Genomic DNA, 22,147 nt, shown 5'->3' with positions numbered 1-22,147 from the left:
TCAGGGAAAAATATAAAGAGAGGGAGTTTTAACTTCAGAAAATGGCCATGGAACATGACAATCAGTTAAAATTGGCAGACGTAAAGGGAAACGTACAGTTGGATGATAGTGATGAGGATAGTGAGAAAGAGCGTCATAGTCGAAGGCTTGGTGGGAATCTATTTAAATATGTCCAAGCATTGCCAACGTTTGACGAGAAGGAAGTGGAAGCCTTTTTCATTTCATTTGAGAAGGTAGCTAAACAAATGAAATGGCCACAGGACATGTGGGTGTTACTGATTCAAACAAAGCTGGTAGGTAGAGCTAGTGAAGTGTTTGCATCACTACCGGAGGAGGTATCTGGAACGTATGAGGAGGTGAAGAAATCCATCTTAAGTGCATATGAGCTAGTGCCTGAAGCTTACAGACAAAGGTTTAGAAATTTAAGGAAAGAATTTGGTCAAACATACATGGAGTTTGAAAGGCTCAAACAGAGTAATTTTGATAGGTGGATAAGGGCTTTGAAAATAGACTAAACGTATGAAGCTCTCAGAGAAATTATACTTTTGGAGGAGTTTAAAAATTCAATTCCTGATGTAGTGAGAACCCATGTGGAAGAGCAGAGGGTTAAAACTGTGCGATTAGCAGCAGAAATGGCAGATGATTATGAATTAGTTCATAAATCAAAGATTGGGTTCCAACATCAGTTTCAGCCGGTGAGGGGTAGAAACTGGGGATATGAAGTGGTAAAGGTGATCTGATGGGAGACAATAAAGAGAGTGTACCTCAGATTAAAAAAGAAATGAAAAGTTTCAGATGTTTTCACTGTAATAAACTAGGCCATGTAAAGTCACAGTGTTGGTGGTTGAAGAAAAGCATTGGGCAGGCTGATGTGGTAAAACAGGATAAGCAGTGGGGTTTGTTAAAGTGGTAAAGGAAAGCCCAAGGGAAGGGAAGGAGGTGCAAACGATTGTACAGCCTGATCAAGGATTATTGTTAAGAAGGTGCCAGATGTCTTTAAAGAATTTACTTGTGTGGGTAAAGTGAAATGAAAAATGAAAATCGCTTATTGTCACAAGTAGGCTTCAAATGAAGTTACTGTGAAAAGCCCCTAGTCGCCACATTCTGGCGCCTGTTCGGGGAGGCTGGTACGGGAATTGAACCCGTGCTGCTGGCCTGCCTTGGTCTACTTTAAAAGCCAGCTATTTACCCCAGTGTGCTAAACCAGCACCATTTACTCATGTATCAGGAGGAGCAGGTAAAGAAGTCACAATTTTAAGAGATGCAGGGGCTAGTCAATCTTTAATGGTAAGAGATGAGGAGTTATGTAGTTTGGAAAGAATGTTGCCAGAAAAGGTGGTGATATGTGGAATCCAGGGTGAGAGGAGCAGCATTCCATTATATAAGGTAAGGTTGGAAAGCCCAGTGAAGAGTGGTGAAGTGGTAGTAGGAGTAATAGATAAACTATCTTGTCCAGGAATACAGTTTATCTTGGGTAATGATATAGCTGGATCGCAGGTGGGAGTGATGCCTACTGTGGTTGATAAGCCAGTGGAAAATCAGTCAACTGAAGTGTTGAAGGACGAATATCCTGGGATTTTTCCGGATTGTGTAGTAACAAGGTCGCAAAGTCACAGATTAAGACAAGAGGAGAAATCAAAGAGTGAAGATTAAGTTGAAGTGCAATTATCAGAAACGATTTTTGATCAGATGGTTGAAAAAGAACAAGAACAGGTGGAGGATGAGGCGGATATTTTTAGTTCAGGAAAATTGGCGGAGTTACAGCAGAAAGATGTAGAAATAAAACGGATATATCAGAAAGCATATATGAAAGAGGAATCTGAGAGTATACCAGAGTGTTATTACCGTAAAAGTGATGTTTTGATGAGAAAATGGAGACCTGTACATATGCAGGCGGATGAAAAGTGGGCAGAAGTTCATCAAGTAGTATTGCCGGTAGGGTATAGAAAGGAGGTGTTGCGAGTTGCACATGAGGTACCAGTGGGAGGTCATTTGGGAATAAGGAAAACTCCAGCTAAAATCCAGAAACATTTTTATTGGACCGTATCAGATTGAAAGGAAATGATTCTAACTCAAAGTGATGAACCAAATCCAGATGACTGTGAATTTGACATACCTCAAATTAAATTGGAAAATGAGGATGTTCTTAAAAATTGGGATGAATTGTTAAGTTACCTTCCAGAGGAAAACAAACTGAGCTGAAAGAGTTATTGATATCACATGGGCAAGTTTGTAGAGATAAATTGGGAAGTACTAAAATGGCTATAGATTATGTAGATGTGGGAAATGCTGTTCCTATCAAACAACATCCGTATAGACTTAATCCTTTAAAATTGGCACAGGTTAACAAAGAGATTGAGAGTATGCTGAAGAATGGCATAATTGAAGTGGGTTGCAGCCAATGGAGCTCACCCATGGTGATGGTACCTAAACCAGACAGTACCCAACGTTTGTGTGTGTACTATAGGAAGGTGAATGCAGTCCGGACTCTTATCCTGTCCCACGTTTGAAGGATTGCATGGAGAAAGTGGGACATCTGCTGTTATTTTCAACTTCCAGGCATGGGAAGAACATTTAAAACATCGTTTGGAGTTCTTCGATCGACTTCAGGAGGCGAGTTTGGTGATGAACCTAGCCGAAAGTGAATTTGGAGAAGCCCGAATCACTTTCCTTGCGGAGTTTCTGATACCCTCAAGTCGAAGGGAGACAATGCGGTCTCTTAACATGAATGAATTTGATCGAACCTTTGTGCAAAAGTTTTGTGGAGTGATTACTCCACTGATGGACTTGCTAAAGAAACCTAAAAAATTTCAATGGACAGTGGACTTTCAACAGGCATTTGACTGCCTGAAAGCTGTGATCACCAATGCTCCTGTATTGGAGAATTGCAAGGGGCCCTGTGGTCAGATTGAACTAAAGTATCTGATTCTAAAGAGAAATGCCAAGGAGTGGAGGAATGGATGGATCGTGCAGAGACTTTGTTCAAAGAGACTGTCAATCGAGAAGGATTTCAGTTGGAGGAAGAAGAACAAAGAAAAATGGAGTATATTATTATACCTGTTTGCAGTGAGGAGAGGAATTGGGCACAGAGATAGGGGGAGGACTCTGGATCGAGGCGCTGCACAGGGTCAACTCCACCTCGTCCTGCGCTGGGCTAAGCCTGATGCAGCTTAAGGTCATAGAATCATGGAATTTACAGTGCAGAAGGAGGCCATTCGGCCCATCGAGTCTGCACCGGCTCTTGGAAGGAGCACCCCACCCAAGCCCACATCTCCACGCTATCCCCATTACCCAGTAACCCCACCCAACACTAAGGGCAATTTATCGTGGCCAATCCACCTACCCTGCACATCTTTGGACTGTGGGAGGAAACCGGAGCCCCCGGAGGAAACCCACGCAGACACGGGGAGAACGTGCAGACTCCGCACAGACAGTGACCCAAGCCGGGAATCGAACCTGGGACCCTGGCGCTGTGAAGCAATTGTGCTATCCACAATGCTACCATGCACAGAGCACACCTCACCAAAACACGCATGAGTGGGTTCTTCCCAGAGGTGGAGGACAAGTACGGGTGGTGCCAGGGGTCCTGGCCAACCACACCCACATGTTCAGGTCCTGCCCCAGACTCCGAGAATTCTGGACCGCCTTCTTCGAGGCCATGTCCAGAGAGGTAGGGGTCGAGATGGAGCCGTGCCCGACTGTGGGAGGTTTCGGGATGTCAGAGCACCCAGAGCTCTGGACAGGGAAGGGGGCGGACGAGCAGGCCTTCGCCTCACATCTCCAGGCCAGGGTGGAAGTGGGCAGCACAGCCCCAGGCCTCAGAATGGCTCTCCGATCTGGCTGAATTCTTGAAGCTAGAAAAAAAGAAATCTAATTTGAAATTAAGTGTTCCGGGCAGAGATTCCACACCACTTGGAGCAAATTCACAAGCCTGTTCACAGACCTGCTTGCAGCCAGCAGCTAGCTGGGGGTGGGGAGGCAGAAAAAGAGGGGAATAGGATAGATGCCGCCCCCCTCCCTCCCCACCAACCACCAGCGGAATGCTACCACCAAGCGGCAGAGGTTCCCAGCGGAACCCGACCAACTGTTCGAAGACCGATGTAAAAATGTAACTATTATCCAGCGTCAGGGCCCCGGACACTGCTCTGGTGATGGCGAGGGGCTCGAGGTTAGTTGGTTGGACCTTTGTACAGTTTTGTTCTTTGTTGTTGTATGACACTGTACGGGTGAAACCCAGCTCCTCTTTTTTGCATTGTGTTCAATAAATGTTAACTTGAAACACCAATAAAAGTAGGTAAAAGATGTAGGAAGCGATGTAAAAGATGTAGAAAGAGAGTCACCATCCGGCGCCATCGTGGGGGGTGGGTGGGGATTAAAATAAAATTTCAGTTGCCACACCAACAATCCTTGAATTGATGTTAATTTCGTGGCAGGTTTTGGCGAGTTTTGTTTGTTCTCATTCTTAGCTTTTTGTCCTGAAGCCAGTTAGCAACCTGCTGAAATGTGCTGGTTTAGCACTGGGCTAAATCGCTGGCTTTGAAACCAGACCCAGGCAGGCCAGCAGCACGGTTCAATTCCCGTACCAGCCTCCCCGAACAGGCGCCGGAATGTGGCGACTAGGGGCTTTTCACAGTAACTTCATTGAAGCCTACTTGTGACAATAAGCGATTTTCATTTCATTTCATACAATGGCAGATTGTTCGATATGAATTTCAGGTGTGTTGGGGCAGGAAACTTATCAGGCAGGGGGAAACAAATTTATTACATGTGGGGATAATGGTGTGCACTGAAATAAAAATGCTTGGTCAATTTTCCTCCTCAATATGAAGGATTTTCATTTGCATTTTGTTCATATTATCAATAAACTGGCGTTCCACAAATCAGCCTTGATGATGAGCTCTGATTATGACGATCTGCATTCCAGAGTATTGGCAGAGGTGGCTGTTGTGATTGCTAGATGCATCGGTGATGGTCTTTCAAAATTCCACAGACTCTGGAATGGTTCCTGTCGGTTGGAAGGTGGCAAATGTAACGCCAGTATGTCTGAAGGGAGGGAGAGAGAAAACTGGGAACTACAGACCTGCTAGCCTGACATCCGCAGTGGAAAAATGTTGGAATCTTCAATAAAGGATGTGACAACTGGGCACTGAGAGAATAATGGTGGAACTGGACAGAATCCGAATGAGTTAATGGAAGGGAAATCATCTTTAACAAACCTGTTGTAGTTTTTAGAGGACATAACTAACAGAATAGATAAGGGGAGTACAGGAGAATGCAAAGCCGCTTCACGGGGATTTGGAGGGGCTAAACGAGTGGATAGAAATCCGGCAGATGGAAGACAATGTGGTGAAATGTGAGGTGATCCACTTTGGGGGGAAAACAGAAAAAAACGGGAATTGCTGAAGAGACGCTGTGAAGTGTTGAATTTGAAAGGGCCGCCGGTGTCCTTGTTTGTGAGTCACTGGAATCTAACAAGGTGCGATAAACAATTCAGAGGGCACATGGCATAGTGGCCTTTATTTCAAGGTGATCTGAGTATTGGAGTAGAGATGTCTTGCTGCAATTCTGTAGAGCCTTGTTGAGACTGCACCTGGAGTATTGGGAGCAGTTTTATTCTCCGAAGATATATTTGCCACAGAGGCAGTGCAACAAAGGTTCACCAAGCTAACTCCTGGGATGGGGGGGGGGTTGTCCGATAGGAAATATTAAATAGGTTGGGCCTTTAATATCTGGAGTTTAGGAGAATGAGAGGTGATTTCATTCAAACATAAAAAACATTTCCAGGCTCGCTGGGGTAGATGGCAGCTTCGTGGGGGGGGGCGAGATCTCCGAATAAGAGCAGGACATTTAAGACTGAGATGAGGAGGAACATTTTCACTCCGAGGTAGGTGAACCTTTGGAATTCCCTACCCCAGAGGCTTGTGGAGGCTCTGTCACTGAGCATGTTCCAGACACAAATCAACAGATTTCTAAATATTAAAAGTGTTGAGGGATGTGGGGATGGTGTTAAAGTAGCAGATTAACCATGATATCGGAGAGTGCAGCGGCTTGAAAGTACTGAATGGTCTGCTGCTGTCCCTATTTCTTACATTAAACTTGACCGTTTGACCGTGGTGCTCTGTGTCCCAGCGAGTTCATATATTCCATCGATGAATATAGTTAACGCTGAGATAGGGAAATTTTTGGTGTCTCAGGGAATTAAAGAATTTGAGAACGGGCAGGAAATTGGCGATGAGAGCCATGAGAGATGGATGGGACAGCAGGCTGGATGGGGGAATAGCCAGCTCCTATTTCCTGTGTTCTAGTGCGTTGATATACAAGCGGGTGGCACCTTGAGTTTTAGAAAGGATCCTTCCCTCTGTTAGTGGGAAGTTGGACGTTAATATTTCAACAAGGTTGTACTCTGCACACCGTTTTCCAGTTATTTACATTTTTAGTTTGCAAACATGATTTTTAAAAATTAATTTCCAGGATGTGGGCATCGTTGGCTAGGCCAGTGTTTGTCACCCAACCCTCGTTGCCCTTCAGAAGGTGGGGGTGAGCTGCCTTCTTGAACCGCTGCAGTCCCTGAGGTGTAGGTACAGCCTCTGTGCTGTTAGGGAGGGAGTTCCAGGATGTTGCCCCAGCGACAGTGAAGGAACGGCCAATATATTTCCCAGTCGGGGTGGTGAGTGACTTGGAGGGGAACCTCCAGGTGGTGGGGTTCCCAGGTATCTGCTGCTCTTCTAGATGGTAGAGGTCGTGGTTTTCGAAGGTGTTGTCTAAGGAACCTTGGTGAGTTCCTGCAGTGCGTCTTGTTGATGGTACACACGGCTGCCACTGTGCGTCGGTGGTGGAGGGATTGAATGTTTGTGGAAGGGGAGCAATCAAGCGGGGCTGCTTTGTCCTGGATGGTGTCAAACTTCTGGAGTGTTGTTGGAGGTGCGCTCATCCAGGCAAGTGGAGAGTATTCCATCACACTCCTGACTTGTGACTTGGAGATGGTGGGCAGGCTTTGGGGAGTCAGAAGGTGAGTTACTCTCTGCAGGATTCCCAGCCTCTGACCTGCCCTGGTAGCAACAGTATTAATGTGGCTGGGTCCAGTTCCGTTTCGATCAATGGTAACCCCCAGGATGTTGATTGTGGGGGATTCAGCGATGGTAATGCCATTGAATGTCAAGGGGCGATGGTTAGATCCTCTTTTGTTGGAGATGGTCATTGCCTGGCGCTCGTGTGGTGCAAATGTAACTTGACACTTGTCATCCCCGAGCCTGGATATTGTCCGGGTCTTGCTGCATTTGGACACGGGCTGCTTCAGTATCTGAGGAGTCGCAAATGGTGCTGAACATTGTGCAGTCACCCGCAAACATCCCCACTTCTGACCTTATGATGGAAGGGAGGTCATTGATGAAGCAGCTGAAGATGGTTAGGCCGAGGACACGACCCTGAGGAACTCCTGCAGTGATAGCTGGAGCTGAGATGATTGACCTCCAACCACCACAACCACCTTCCTTTGTGCCGGGTATGACTCCAACCAGCGGAGAGTTTCCCCCCTGATTCCCATAAGTTTATCAGATACAAGAGCAGAATTGGGCCATTCGGCCAATCGCGTCTGCTCCGTCAGTCTGTCATGGCTGATGTGTTCCTCACCTACCTACAATGTAACATGATGTGGAGATGCCGGCGTTGGACTGGGGTGAGCACAGTACGAAGTCTTACAACACCAGGTTAAAGTCCAACAGGTTTGTTTCGATGTCACAAGCATTGTTTGGCATCTTTGAATTTGTCTATATATGTGTTTCTGGAACAGACCTCTTCATTCACCTGAGGAAGGAGCAGCGCTCCGAAAGCTAGTGACATCGAAACAAACCTGTTGGACTTTAACCTGGTGTTGTAAGACTTCGTACTGTACAATGTAACAGACCAAGAGCTGGATTGCGAAATCAGCCAGAGCATCTTCTCCCTAGAACACATGACCTAGCAGCAGGAGTCGGCAATTTAGCCTCCCGAGCCTCACACTCTCAATGTGATCATGGCTGATCCCATCCTGGCCTCAACTCCACCGTCATGCCCGTTCTCCATAACCCTTCAACCTTTTTCCAATTAAAAATCTGTCTAACTCCTCCTTAAATTTGCTCACTGTCCCAGCATCCACCACACGCTGGGCTAGCAAATTCCACAGATTCACAACCCTTTGGGAGAAGTAGTTTCTCCTCAAATACGTTTTCAATTTGCTACCTCTTAGACTATGACCTCTCGTTCCAGAATGACCCACAAGAGGAAGCATCAGCTCCACGTCTACTTTATCCAGGCCTTTGAGCATCTTGTATACTTCGATTAGACCTCCCCTCATTCTGCTAAACTCCAGAGAAAGTGACCCTCCTCTGAACTGCCTCCAAGGCCACTGCATCTTTCCTCAAATAAGGGGACCAAAACTGTGCACAATACTCCAGGTGCGGTCTTACCAATGCCTTGTACAGTTGCAACAACACTTCCTTACCTTTATACTCAATTGCTTTAGCTATAAATGCCAACATTAGCAATGTTGCACGGTAGCATTATGGATAGCACAATTGCTTCACAGCTCCAGGGTCCCAGGTTCAATTCCGGCTTGGGTCACTGTCTGTGCGGAGTCTGCACGTCCTCCCCGTGTCTGCGTGGGTTTCCTCCCACAGTCCAAAGATGTGCAGGTTAGGTGGATTGGCCATGCTAAATTGCCCTTAGTGTCCAAAATTGCCCTTAGTGTTGGGTGGGGTCACTGGGTTATGGGGATAGGGTTGAGGTGTTGACCTTGGGTAGGGTGCTCTTTCCAAGAGCCGGTGCAGACACGATGGGCCGAATGGCCTCCTTCTGCACTGTAAATTCTATGATCTATGAACATTCCATTTGCTTTCCTGATTATCTGCTGCCCCAGCATGCTCGTTTTCTGTGACTCCTGCACAAGGACACCCAGATCCCTCTGCATCGGAGCTCCCCGAAATCTCGCCCCATTTAGATAACAGGCTGCCTTTCCATTTTTCGACCAAAATGCATGACCTCACACTTATCCACGTTAAACTCCATCTGCCACATTTTGGCCCACTCTCCTAATCTATCTATGTCCATAGATCATCCACTCGGCACTTCTGGCTGAAGATTGTTGCGAATGCCTCAGCCTTGTCTTTTGCACAGATGTGCTGGGCTCCTCCATCATTGAGGATGGGGATATTTGTGGAGCCTCCTCCCCCAGTGACTTGTTTAATTGTCCGCCACCATTCACGGCTGCAGAGCTTGGATCTGATGTGTTCATTGTGGAATCGCTCAGCCTGTCTATCATAGATTATCATAGAATTTACAGTGCAGAAGGAGGCCATTCGGCCCATCGCATCTGCACCGGCTCTTGAAAAGAGCACCCTACCCAAGGTCCACACCTCCACCCTATCCCCATAACCCAGTAACCCCACCCAACACTAAGGGCAATTTTGGACACTAAGGGCAATTTAGCATGGCCAATCCACCTAACCTGCACATCTTTGGACTGTGGGAGGAAACCAGAGCACCCGGAGGAAACCCACGCAGACACGGGGAGGACGTGCAGACTCCGCACAGACAGTGACCCAAGCCGGAATCGAACCTGGGACCCTGGAGCTGTGAAGCAATTGTGCTAACCACAATGCTACCCTGCTGCCCGCTATCACTTGCTGCTTATGCTGTTTGGCGAGTCCTGTGTTGTAGCTTCACCAGGTTGACACCTCATTTTTCGGTATGCCTGATGTTGCTCCCGGCAAGCTCTCCTGCACTCTTCATTGAGCCAGGGTTGATCCCGTGGTTTGGTGGTAATGGGGGAGTGGGGGATATGCTGGGCCATAAGTTGCAGATTGTGGTTGAATACAATTCTGCTGCTGCTGATAGCCCACACCGCCTCATGGATGCCCAGTCGTGAGTTGCTAGATCTGTTCGAAGTATGTCCCATTTAGCACGGTGGTAGTGCCACACAACATGATGGAGGGCATCCTCAATGTGAAGATGGGACTTTGTCTCCACAAGGACTGTGCGGTGGTCACTGCTACCGATACTGTCATGGACAGATACATCTGCAGCAGGCAGGTTGGTGAGGATGAGGTCAAGTATGTTTTTCCCTCTTGTTGGTTCCCTCACCACCTGCTGCAGTCCCAGTCTAGCAGCTCTGTCCTTTAGGACCCGGCCAGCTCGGTCAGTGGTGGTGCTACCGAGCCAGTCTTGGTGATGGACATTGAAGTCCTCCACCAAGAGCATATTCTGCGTCCTTGCCACCCTCAGAGCTTCCTCCAAGTGGTGTTCAACATGGAGGAGTACTGATTCATCAGCTGATGGTGGCCGGTACGTGGTAATCAGCAGGACGTTTCCTTGCCCATGTTTAACCTGAAGCCAGGAGACTTCATGGGGTCCAGAGTCGATGTTGAGGACGCCCAGGGCAACTCCCTCCCGACTGTATCCCACTGTACCGGCCCCTCTGCTGGGTCTGTCCTGCCGGTGAGACCGGACATACCCAGGAATGGTGAGAGTGGTGTCTGGAACATTGTCTGTAAGGTTTGATTCTGTGAGTCTGACCCTGTCAGGCTGTTGCGTAACTAGTCTGTGAGACAGCTCTCCTAACTTTGGTGCAACACACCAGTTGTTAGTAAGGACTTTGCAGGGTCGGCAGGGCTGGGTTTGCTGTTGTCGTTTCCGGTGCCTGGGTCGATGCCGGGTGGTCCGTCCGGTTTCATTCCTTTTTGTGTTTTCGCAGCGGTTTAATACAACTGAGTGTCTTGTTACGCCAGAGTATGGACAGCGTCCATCCTCCCTTACATCTGGCAGCTCCTAAAGCTGCTTTGCATGCTGGGACAGAGTTCCAGAGATTGTCCCTTCAGTTGTTTTAACCAAGTGTCAATTGTTACAGTGAGTCTGGACACGGGGGAAGCTGAATATCCAACTGTGGGGGTTCTCATGGAATGATGTCTTTCTACTTTCTTTTCTCTCCCTCTGCAGTCTTTAGTGTGCTCTCTTTTGGTGTGCGTCCCCCCCCCCCCTCCCCCTCCCCACCTTATTGCCACTCTGCTTCGCTTGCTCTAGCCCCCGCCTTTCCCCTCCTTGTGGTCCTCCCACAGCCCCCCTGCTCCCGTTCCGCTCCTCCTTGCACCTGCCTCCCCGTCACCTCGCTCTCTCTCTCGCTTCCCCCTCGATCCCGGCCTCAGAATGGTCCCCAGCACCTGTGTTTAGTTTTGTTCGGGTTGGGTTCTGTTGCTGTGTGCAGTTCTGAATTTTCCTCATTGTAATGCTGGATGCTGATTTGTGGATGTGTGTTTCCAGAGGAAGAGCATGGCAACAGTCCCGTCGTTTGTGAATCGAATTCCCACGACAGACACTCCCCCAACGCTCCTCCGAACAAACAAATTCACTTCGGGATTCCAAAATATTGTGGATGCTTACGGAGTCGGAAACTATCAGGAAGTTAACCCAGGTACATGAAGCTTGGTGTATTGCACACGGTTCTGGTCTCCATATTACAAAGCGGAAAACTGGGAAAATATTTGCAAGAATGATACCCAAACTGAGGTCAGAATTATGCGGGAAGATTGAACAGGCTTTGGGCTCTTTCCACTCGAAGGGTGGCCGTGGGGGGTGGGGGGGTGGGGTGGTGGTGGGGGGGGGGGGGGGGGGGGGGGGGGGGAGGATCAGTAGCAGTTTTTTAAAGAGTATCAATTATTATTTTTCTTTCCAATTAAGGGGCACTTTAGCTTCCCCTCAATCCCACTTTAGCGTGACCAGTCCACCTACCCTGCACATCTTTTGGGTTGTGGGGGTGAGACCCACGCCGACACGGGAGAATGTGCAAACTCCACACGGACAGTGGGCCGGGATCGAACCCGGGTCCTCAAATGGCGTGAGGCAACAGTGCTAACCACTGCGCCACCGTGCCGTCTCGGTTGAGGACTGACCTGATGGAGGCCCTGAGATTCTGAAAGTGTTTGAAAGGATAGGTGTCGATAATGTGTTGCCAGTTGTGGTGAGTCCAGATCTAGGAGCCGTCAATATAACATCAACAATAAATCCAATCCCATTCCCCAGAGACTGGGAAAGGATGGGGAGTTCCATTGTGCACGAGTAATGTAACAAGCAGCATTAATACATTTCACAGAAAGATGGATAAACACATGGTGGACAAAGGAATAGAAAGGTATGATTTTATTATTTTATTTAGTGAGCGCAAATCCCTGAAACCAGGTGATATTCTCCTCATTTGCTGAGTTTCAGGTGATTAATCCGTCACTTGGGGGACACTCCTCAGTAATGTGCACCACTTCAAATGTAGTTGCAAAAATGCATCAGGAATTTGAACTGAGGCTCCAGCGATGGAGATTGGCTGCACCGGAGCCCTGGCCTGTCCGGAACCTGTTCAACAAAGACCACTCTCACTCTCGTAGTTCAAAGCCATTCGACAGGTGTGGTTTAGAACAAAGAACAAAGAAATGTACAGCACAGGAACAGGCCCTTCGGCCCTCCAAGCCCGTGCCGACCATGCTGCCCGACTAAACTACAATCTTCTACACTTCCTGGGTCCGTATCCCTCTATTCCCATCCTATTCATGTATTTGTCAAGATGCCCCTGGTTTGTCACCAGGAAATTTAGTGACTTCCTGTGTCTCCCATTCCTGGATCCAAAGGAGATCTGTTGGTAGCTCTTGCTCAGGAAGGTGTGCCGTGTGGGACTGAGTTAGAAGGCGGGCAGTAGGTGGGTCGAGCAGGTCATTATGGAGTGGATAAGTGAGCGGCAGCACAGATTCTTCCAACTAGCTGGTGACTTTTTGTCGTTTGGCAGATGTGTGCGTGAGTGATGTTTGCAAGGACAGGAAACCAGGGGAGGGGAGCGGAATAGATGGTTCCAGTTATACTGTCCATTGTTGCATTCAATTGAGTGTCAACAGAATGTGTGAGATGACTTTTGACAGACAGGTGCACTATACTTTGCTGCGGAGTGTGAGGGTAACCGAGGTCGGAGTGCGGGGGTAACCGAGGTCTGGGTGCGGGGGTGACCGAGGTCGGGGTGCGGGGGTGACCGAGGTCGGGGTGCGGGGGTGACCGAGGTCGGGGTGCGGGGGTGACCGAGGTCGGGGTGCGGGGGTGACCGAGGTCGGGGTGCGGGGGTGACCGAGGTCGGGGTGCGGGGGTGACCGAGGTCGGGGTGCGGGGGTGACCGAGGTCGGGGTGCGGGGGTGACCGAGGTCGGGGTGCGGGGGTGACCGAGGTCGGGGTGCGGGGGTGACCGAGGTCGATGTTGAGGCAGCAGCCATCCACGTTTCTTTCTGGTATTGAATTTTGTTGCTGTTTTCTTTCGATGTTTCCAGAAGGACAGCATCCTGTCCAGACTCACTTCCAAGTTTGTTGGGTCGGTTCATGTTTCTGTCTCCGGCCCATCCACGTGGACAATCTGTTCTTTTTTGATATACTGATAAAGTGAGGTGGAGAGATTCATGGAACATAAACACAAGCATCGACTTGTTGGGCTGAATGATTTGGTTTCTATGCTGTAAAATACCTTCTGTTCATAACGGGTGTGCATATCCCATGTGACAATTTAGCTTCATCTTTGCATTCTGTGTTTTTTGTGTGAAGTTGTTTGTTTGAATGGACTGGTGGGTCCTGTAACTGTAAGCAGTTTGCACAGACACAGTAATATTTTCTGCTTTACTTTCCACCAGGCCCGTACACTATTGTCACCTTCCCTTTCCTCTTTGCCGTGATGTTTGGGGACTTTGGACATGGTTTGATCATGTCTGTATTTGCATTGTGGATGGTACTGTCCGAAAACAACCCAAAACTCAAGCGCACGAGAAATGAGGTGAGGCTGAGCAGGCTACAGGTTAACTGAGCGCACAGATTGAGTTAGATCAAAAACCCCAACAATGTCAGATGTTTAAAGCCTTAAAAGTCGTAGAATCCCTACCGTGCAGAAGGAGGCCATTCAGCCCATCGGGTCTGCACTGACCCTCCGAAAGAACACCCTACCTAAGCCCAATCCTCAACCCTATCCTCATAACCTTACCTAACCTTTTGGACACTAAGGGGCAATTTATCAAGGGGCTGGTTTAGCACACTGGGCTAAATCGCTGGCTTTGAAAGCAGACCAAGGCAGGCCAGCAGCACGGTTCAATTCCCGTACCAGCCTCCCCGAACAGGCGCCGGAATGTGGCGACTAGGGGCTTTTCACAGTAACTTCATTGAAGCCTACTTGTGACGATAAGCGATTTTCATTTCATTTCATGGTCAATCCACCTAACCTGCACATCTTTGGACTGTGGGAGGAAACCCACGCAGACACGGGAGAATGTGCAAACTTCGCACAGACAGACTCCCGAGGCCGGAATTGAACTCGGGTCCTTGGTGCTGTGAGGCAGCAGTGCTAACCACTGTGCCACGCACTTGTCTGAATATTGTCAGAGAGAATCTTTTTAAAAAAAAATATATGTATTAAAGTTTTTTAACACAATTTTTCTCCCTTACAAACAATAACCCCCCCCGGTAACAAAATAACAAGAAATCGCACAGAGCAAGATATATACATGTACACTGGCTCTCTCCCGTACGTGCCAGTTTCCCCAACCCTTCATGTTATCTCTTGCTCATCCACCCTCCCAGGCAATCCCCCATCCCCCCCCCCCCTGAGCCTGGCACACGAGGAGGAGGAATTAACCCTGCCTCGGGCATCAGCCCACAGACCTTCCTCAATCTCCTCCCCCCAGCTCCTCCTCCCATTTACTCTTCAACTCTTCTACCAGCGCTTCCCCCTCTTTCATCTCCTGGTGTATTGCCGACACCTTGCCCTCCCCGACCCATACACCCGAGATCACCCTGTCTTGAATTTCTTGTGCCGGGAGCAACGGGAATTCCCTCACCTGTCGCCTCACAAACGCCCTCACCTGCATATATCTAAAGGCATTTCCCGGGGGCATCTCGAACTTCTCCTCCAGTGCCCGTCAGAGAGAATCTTCGTGATCAATCCACCACCCACCTTCACTCCCACCATCACGCCCCCAACATTTGGCATTATCACTGTAACTGAGACTAAAGTGAGTTTGTCATTAAGCTTGAAGGTTAACTAATTTCTTGTTTCTATTGCTGACAGATCTGGAACACTTTTTTTGATGGCCGTTATATCATCCTGATGATGGGACTATTTTCTTTGTACACTGGTCTTATCTACAATGACTGCTTTTCAAAGTCCTTGAATATATTTGGGTCTGGGTGGAGTGTCAAAAGTATGTATAACAGCAACGTTTGGAAGTAAGTATTTGGGTCCACTAACTCCTAGTTTTAAACTAGCAAGTATGCTTCCTAATAACTGTACGGGCAGTCGGATGGAATGGCCACTAGACAATGGTCTCCAAGAACAAAAATCTGTCTCTCCTGGCCTTGAATGTATTCAACGTTGGAGCACTCCCAACACTCTGGGATAGAGAATTCCAAAGACTGAGAAGAGGAAAACCTTCTTCCCTCAAAGGGGATGAAAGCTTTCCTATTCGCAGTCCTAAATGAACGGATCCTGACCCTCGTTATAGATTCCCAGACCAGGGGAAGCAATCTTTCAGTACTTGCTTCCATAGAATGGAATCCCTACAGTGCAGAAAGAGACCATTCGGCCTATGGGGCTGTTTAGCACAGGGCTAAATCGCTGGCTTAGAAAGCAGACCAAGGCAGGCCAGCAGCACAGTTCAATTCCCGTAACGGCCTCAGAGGCTGAATGCCCTTGACTGCTGAAGTGTTCCCCGACTAGAAGGGAACATTCCTGCCTGGTGATTGTCGCGCGATGCCCGTTCGTTCGTTGTCGCAGCGTCTGCATTCCCTTCCAGTCGGGGAACACTTCAGCCTCTGATCTCCGGGTAAGCGTTCTCCAAGGCGGCTTTCAGGACGCGCGACAACGCAGAATCGCCGAGCAGAAACCTATAGCCAAGTTCCGCACACATGAGTGCGGCCTCAACCGGGACCTGGGATTCATGTCGCATTACATTCATCCCCCACCATCTGGTCTGGACTTGCGAAATCCTACCAACTGTCCTGGCTTGACACAATTCACACCTCTTTAACCTGGGGTTCCCCCTCTCTCTGGATTGTAAACACTTAATTAACTGCAAATGCTCGCATTCTAAGCATTGTTTGGCATCTTTGAATTTGTCTATATATGTGTTTCTGGAACATACCTCTTCATTCACCTGAGGAAGGAGCAGTGCTCCGAAAGCTAGTGACATCGAAACAAACCTGTTGGACTTTAACCTGGTGTTGTAAGACTTCGTACTGTGCTCACCCCAGTCCAACGCCGGCATCTCCACATCATTTCGTTTTGGACTGTGGGAGGAAACCGGAGCACCCGGAGGAAACCCACGCAGACACGGGGAGAACGTGCAGACTCCGCACAGACAGTGACCCAAGGCCGGAATTGACCCCGAGTCCCTGGTGCTGTGAGGCAACAGTGCTAACCACTGTGCTGCCACAATAGGATCACAACTTATTCTTCTAAACGCCAGACAATATAGCCTCAATTTACTCAGCTTCCCAACACAGGACAGCCCTCTCAGCATTCTAGTGAAGCAATAGGGACTGCGAGGAGGGTTGGTGCGCAGGCTGCATGGAGTGGGCAGAACAGCTGGTGCAATATTTGGTCTGTTACAAAGGTTCAGGCAGTCTTACTTCTTGCACTTGCCTCTTGTGTAAGTTGAAGATCCGTATTTACACGATCAAAGATGTCTTACTGGGCAGGGAGTGAGTGAATAGTTGATTTATAAAATGTGTGACTGATTTGTATGAGCAGTTATATAGTTAAACATCAAGTAGTCAAATGAGTTACCATACTCTACAGTTTAGCCATGAACAAAGAACAAAGAAATGTACAGCACAGGAACAGGCCCTTCGGCCCTCCAAGCCCGTATCGACCATGCTGCCCGACTAAACTACAATCTTCTACACTTCCTGGGTCCGTATCCTTCTATTCCCATCCTATTCATATATTTGTCAAGATGCCCCTTAAATGTCCCTATCGTCCCTGCTTCCACTACCACCTCCGGTAGCGAGTTCCAGGCACCCACTACCCTCTGCGTAAAAAACTTGCCTCGTACATCTACTCTAAACCTTGCCCCTCTCACCTTAAACCTATGCCCCCTAGTAATTGACCCCTCTACCCTGGGGAAAAGCCTCTGACTATCCACTCTGTCTATGCCCCTCATAATTTTGTATACCTCTATCAGGTCTCCCCTCAACCTCCTTCGTTCCAGTGAGAACAAACCGAGTTTATTCAACCGCTCCTCATAGCTAATGCCCTCCATACCAGGCAACAATCTGGTAAATCTCTTCTGCACCCTCTCTAAAGCCTCCACATCCTTCTGGTAGTGTGGCGACCAGAATTGAACACTATACTCCAAGTGTGGCCTAACTAAGGTTCTATACAGCTGCAACATGACTTGCCAATTCTTATACTCAATGCCCCGGCCAATGAAGGCAAGCATGCCGTATGCCTTCTTGACTACCTTCTCCACCTGTGTTGCCCCTTTCAATGACCTGTGGACCTGTACTCCTAGATCTCTTTGACTTTCAATACTCTTGAGGGTTCTACCATTCACTGTATATTCCCTACCTGCATTAGACCTTCCAAAATGCATTACCTCACATTTGTCCGGATTAAACTCCATCTGCCATCTCTCCGCCCAAGTCTCCAGACAATCTAAATCCTGCTGTATCCTCCGACAGTCCTCATCGCTATCCGCAATTCCACCAACCTTTGTGTCGTCTGCAAACTTACTAATCAGACCAGTTACATTTTCCTCCAAATCATTTATATATACTACAAAGAGCAAAGGTCCCAGCACTGATCCCTGTGGAACACCACTGGTCACAGCCCTCCAATTAGAAAAGCATCCCTCCATTGCTACTCTCTGCCTTCTATGGCCTAGCCAGTTCTGTATCCACCTTGCCAGCTCACCCCTGATCCCGTGTGACTTCACCTTTTGTACCTACGAGGAAATGGAACCTACGAGGGAACAAGCGGTCCTAGATCTGGTCCTGTGTAATGAGACAGGATTGATTCAGAATCTCATAGTTAGGGATCCTCTCGGAAGGAGCGATCACAAAATGGTGGAATTTAAAATACAGATGGAGGGTGAGAAGGTAAAATCAAGCACTAGTGTTTTGTGCTTAAACAAAGGAGATTACAATGGGATGAGAGAAGAACTAGCTAAGGTAGACTGGGAGCAAAGACTTTATGGGGAAACAGTTGAGGAACAGTGGAGAACCTTCCAAGTGATTTTTCACAGTGCCCAGCAAAGGTTTATACCAACAAAAAGGAAGGACGGTAAAAAGAGGGACAATCGACCGTGGATATCTAAGGAAATAAGGGAGAGTATCAAATTGAAGGAAAAAACATACAAAGTAGCAAAGATCAGTGGGAGACTAGAGGACTGGGAAATCTTTAGGGGGCAACAGAAAGCTACTAAAAAAGCTATAAAGAAGAGTAAGATAGATTATGAGAGTAAACTTGCTCAGAATATAAAAACAGATAGTAAAAGTTTCTACAAATACATAAAACAAAAAAGAGTGGCTAAGGTAAATATTGGTCCTTTAGAGGATGAGAAGGGAGATTTAATAATGGGAGATGAGGAAATGGCTGAGGAACTGAACAGGTTTTTTGGGTCGGTCTTCACAGTGGAAGACACAAATAACATGCCAGTGACTGATGGAAATGAGGCTATGACAGGTGAGGACCTTGAGAGGATTGATATCACCAAGGAGGTAGTGATGGGCAAGCTAATGGGGCTAAAGGTAGACAAGTCTCCTGGCCCTGATGGAATGCATCCCAGAGTGCTAAAAGAGATGGCTAGGGAAATTGCAAATGCACTAGTGATAATTTACCAAAATTCACTAGACTCTGGGGTGGTCCCGGCGGATTGGAAATTAGCAAACGTGACACCACTGTTTAAAAAAGGAGGTAGGCAGAAAGTGGGTAATTATAGGCCAGTGATCTTAACTTCGGTAGTAGGGAAGATGCTGGAATCTATCATCAAGGAAGAAATAGCGAGGCATCTGGATGGAAATTGTCCCATTGGACAGACGCAGCATGGGTTCATAAAGGGCAGGTCGTGCCTAACTAATTTAGTGGAATTTTTTGAGGACATTAACAGTGCGGTAGATAACGGGGAGCCAATGGATGTGGTATATCTGGATTTCCAGAAAGCCTTTGACAAGGTGCCACACAAAAGGTTGTTGCATAAGATAAAGATGCATGGCATTAAGGGGAAAGTAGGAGCATGGATAGAGGATTGGTTCATTAATAGAAAGCAAAGAGTGGGGATTAATGGGTGTTTCTCTGGTTGGCAATCAGTAGCTAGTGGTGTCCCTCAGGGATCAGTGTTGGGCCCACAACTGTTCACAATTTACATAGATGATTTGGAGTTGGGGACCAAGGGCAATGTGTCCAAGTTTGCAGACGACACGAGGATAAGTGGTAAAGCAAAAAGTGCAGAGGATACTGGAAGTCTGCAGAGGGATTTGGACAGGCTAAGTGAATGGGCTAGGGTCTGGCAGATGGAATACAATGTTGACAAATGTGAGGTTATCCATTTTGGTAAGAATAACGGCAAAAGGGATTATTATTTAAATGATAAAATATTAAAACATGCTGCTGTACAGAGAGACCTGGGTGTGCTCGTGCATGAGTCGCAGAAAGTTGGTTTTCAGGTGCAACAGGTGATTAAGAAGGCAAATGGAATTTTGTCCTTCATTGCTAGAGGGATGGAGTTTAAGACTAGGGAGGTTATGCTGCAATTGTATAAGGTGTTAGTGAGGCCACACCTGGAGTATTGTGTTCAGTTTTGGTCTCCTAATTGAGAAAGGACGTACTGGCACTGGAGGGTGTGCAGAGGAGATTCACTAGGTTAATCCCAGAGCTGAAGGGGTTGGATTACGAGGAGAGGTTGAGTAGACTGGGACTGTACTCGTTGGAATTTAGAAGGATGAGAGGATTGGCCTATGAGGAGAGACTGAGTAGACTGGGACTATGGGGGACCTTATAGAAACATATAAGATTATGAAGGGAATCGATAGGATAGATGTGGGCAGGTTGTTTCCACTGGCGGGTGAAAGCAGAACTAGGGGGCATAGCCTCAAAATAAGGTGAAGTAGATTTAGGACTGATTTTAGGAGGAACTTCTTCACCCAAAGGTTTGTGAATCTATGGAATTCCTTGCCCAGTGAAGCAGTAGAGGCTCCTTCATTAAATGTTTTTAAGATAAAGATAGATAGTTTTTTGAAGAATAAAGGGATTAAGGGTTATGGTGTTCGGGCCGGAAAGTGGAGCTGAGTCCACAAAAGATCAGCCATGATCTCATTGAATGGCGGAGCAGGCTCGAGGGGCCAGATGGCCTACTCCTGCTCCTAGTTCTTATGTACTAGTCTACCATGAGGGACCTTGTCAAAGGCCTTACTGAAGTCCATATAGACAACATCTACTGCCCTACCTGCATCATTCATCTTAGTGACCTCCTCGAAAAACTCTATCAAGTTAGTGAGACACGACCTCCCCTTCACAAAACCGTGCTGCCTCTCAATAATACGTCCATTTGCTTCCAAATGGGAGTAGATCCTGTCTCAAAGAATTCTCTCCAGTAATTTTCCTACCACTGAAGTAAGGCTCACCGGCCTGTATTTCCCGGGATTATCCTTGCTACCCTTCTTAAACAGAGGAACAACATTGGCTATTCTCCAGTCCTCCGGGACATCCCCTGAAGACAGCGAGGATCCAAAGATTTCTGTCAAGGCCTCAGCAATTTCCTCTCCAGCCTCCTTCAGTATTCTGGGGTAGATCCCATCAGGCCCTGGGGACTTATCTACCTTAATATTTTTTAAGACACCCAACACCTCGTCTTTTTGGATCACAATGTGACCCAGGCAATCTACACCCCCTTCTCCAGACTCAACATCTACCAATTCCTTCTCTTTAGTGAATACTGATGCAAAGTATTCATTTAGTACCTCGCCCATTTCCTCTGGCTCCACACATAGATTCCCTTGCCTATCCTTCAGTGGGCCAACCCTTTCCCTGGCTACCCTCTTGCTTTTTATGTACGTGTAAAAAGCCTTGGGATTTTCCTTAACCCTATTTGCCAATGACTTTTCGTGACCCCTTCTAGCCCTCCTGACTCCTTGCTTAAGTTCCTTCCTACTTTCCTTATATTCCACTCAGGCTTCGTCTGTTCCCAGCCTTTTAGCCCTGATAAATGCCTCCTTTTTCTTTTTGACGAGGCCTACAATATCACTCGTCATCCAAGGTTCCCGAAAATTGCCGTATTTATCTTTCTTCCTCACAGGAACATGCCGGTCCTGTATTCCTTTCAACTGCCACTTGAAAGCCTCCCACATGTCAGATGTTGATTTGCCCTCAAACATCCGCCCCCAATCTATGTTCTTCAGTTCCCGCCTAATATTGTTATAATTAGCCTTCCCCCAATTTAGCACATTCATCCTCGGACCACTCTTATCCTTGTCCACCAGTACTTTAAAACTTACTGAATTGTGGTCACTGTTACCGAAATGCTCCCCTACTGAAACATCTACCACCTGGCCGGGCTCATTCCCCAATACCAGGTCCAGTACCGCCCCTTCCCTAGTTGGACTGTCTACATATTGTTTTAAGAAGCCCTCCTGGATGCTCCTTACAAACTCCGCCCTGTCTAAGCCCCTGGCACTAAGTGAGTCCCAGTCAATATTGGGGAAGTTGAAGTCTCCCATCACCACAACCCTGTTGTTTTTACTCTTTTCCAAAATCTGTCTACCTATCTGCTCCTCTATCTCCCGCTGGCTGTTGGGAGGCCTGTAGTATACCCCCAACATTGTGACTGCACCCTTCTTATTCCTGATCTCTACCCATATATCTCTACCCTGGGATAATCCCGGGAACTACAGGCCGGTGAGCCTTACTTCAGTGGTAGGGAAATTACTGGAGAGAATTCTTCGAGACAGGATCTACTCCCATTTGGAAGCAAATGGACGTATTAGTGAGAGGCAGCACGGTTTTGTGAAGGGGAGGTCGTGTCTCACTAACTTGATCGAGTTTTTCGAGGAGGTCACTAAGATGATTGATGCAGGTAGGGCAGTAGATGTTGTCTATATGGACTTCAGTAAGGCCTTT

The 22,147-nt window shown here is 47.6% G+C and overlaps 1 protein-coding gene across 4 annotated transcripts in view; it reads left to right on the top strand.

The window, feature by feature from the left end:
• LOC140426618 (V-type proton ATPase 116 kDa subunit a 2-like) overlaps nucleotides 1-22,147 on the top strand; it is a 155,806-nt gene that overhangs the window by 92,940 nt on the left and 40,719 nt on the right. For all 4 annotated transcript variants that reach the window (XR_011948248.1, XM_072511843.1, XM_072511769.1 and 1 more), the window contains 3 exons: nucleotides 11,290-11,440; nucleotides 13,680-13,819; nucleotides 15,104-15,261. Coding sequence is in view for 3 of the 4 variants with exons in the window: in XM_072511843.1 (XP_072367944.1) it covers nucleotides 11,290-11,440; nucleotides 13,680-13,819; nucleotides 15,104-15,261 (449 nt within the window). In the remaining variant the exon portion in view is untranslated. The remainder of the gene's footprint in view (nucleotides 1-11,289; nucleotides 11,441-13,679; nucleotides 13,820-15,103; nucleotides 15,262-22,147) is intronic.

Source organism: Scyliorhinus torazame, chromosome 1, assembly GCF_047496885.1.
Source record: "Scyliorhinus torazame isolate Kashiwa2021f chromosome 1, sScyTor2.1, whole genome shotgun sequence".
NCBI classification, from domain to species: Eukaryota; Metazoa; Chordata; class Chondrichthyes; order Carcharhiniformes; family Scyliorhinidae; genus Scyliorhinus; species Scyliorhinus torazame.
This window is presented reverse-complemented; position numbering and strand designations above follow the sequence as displayed.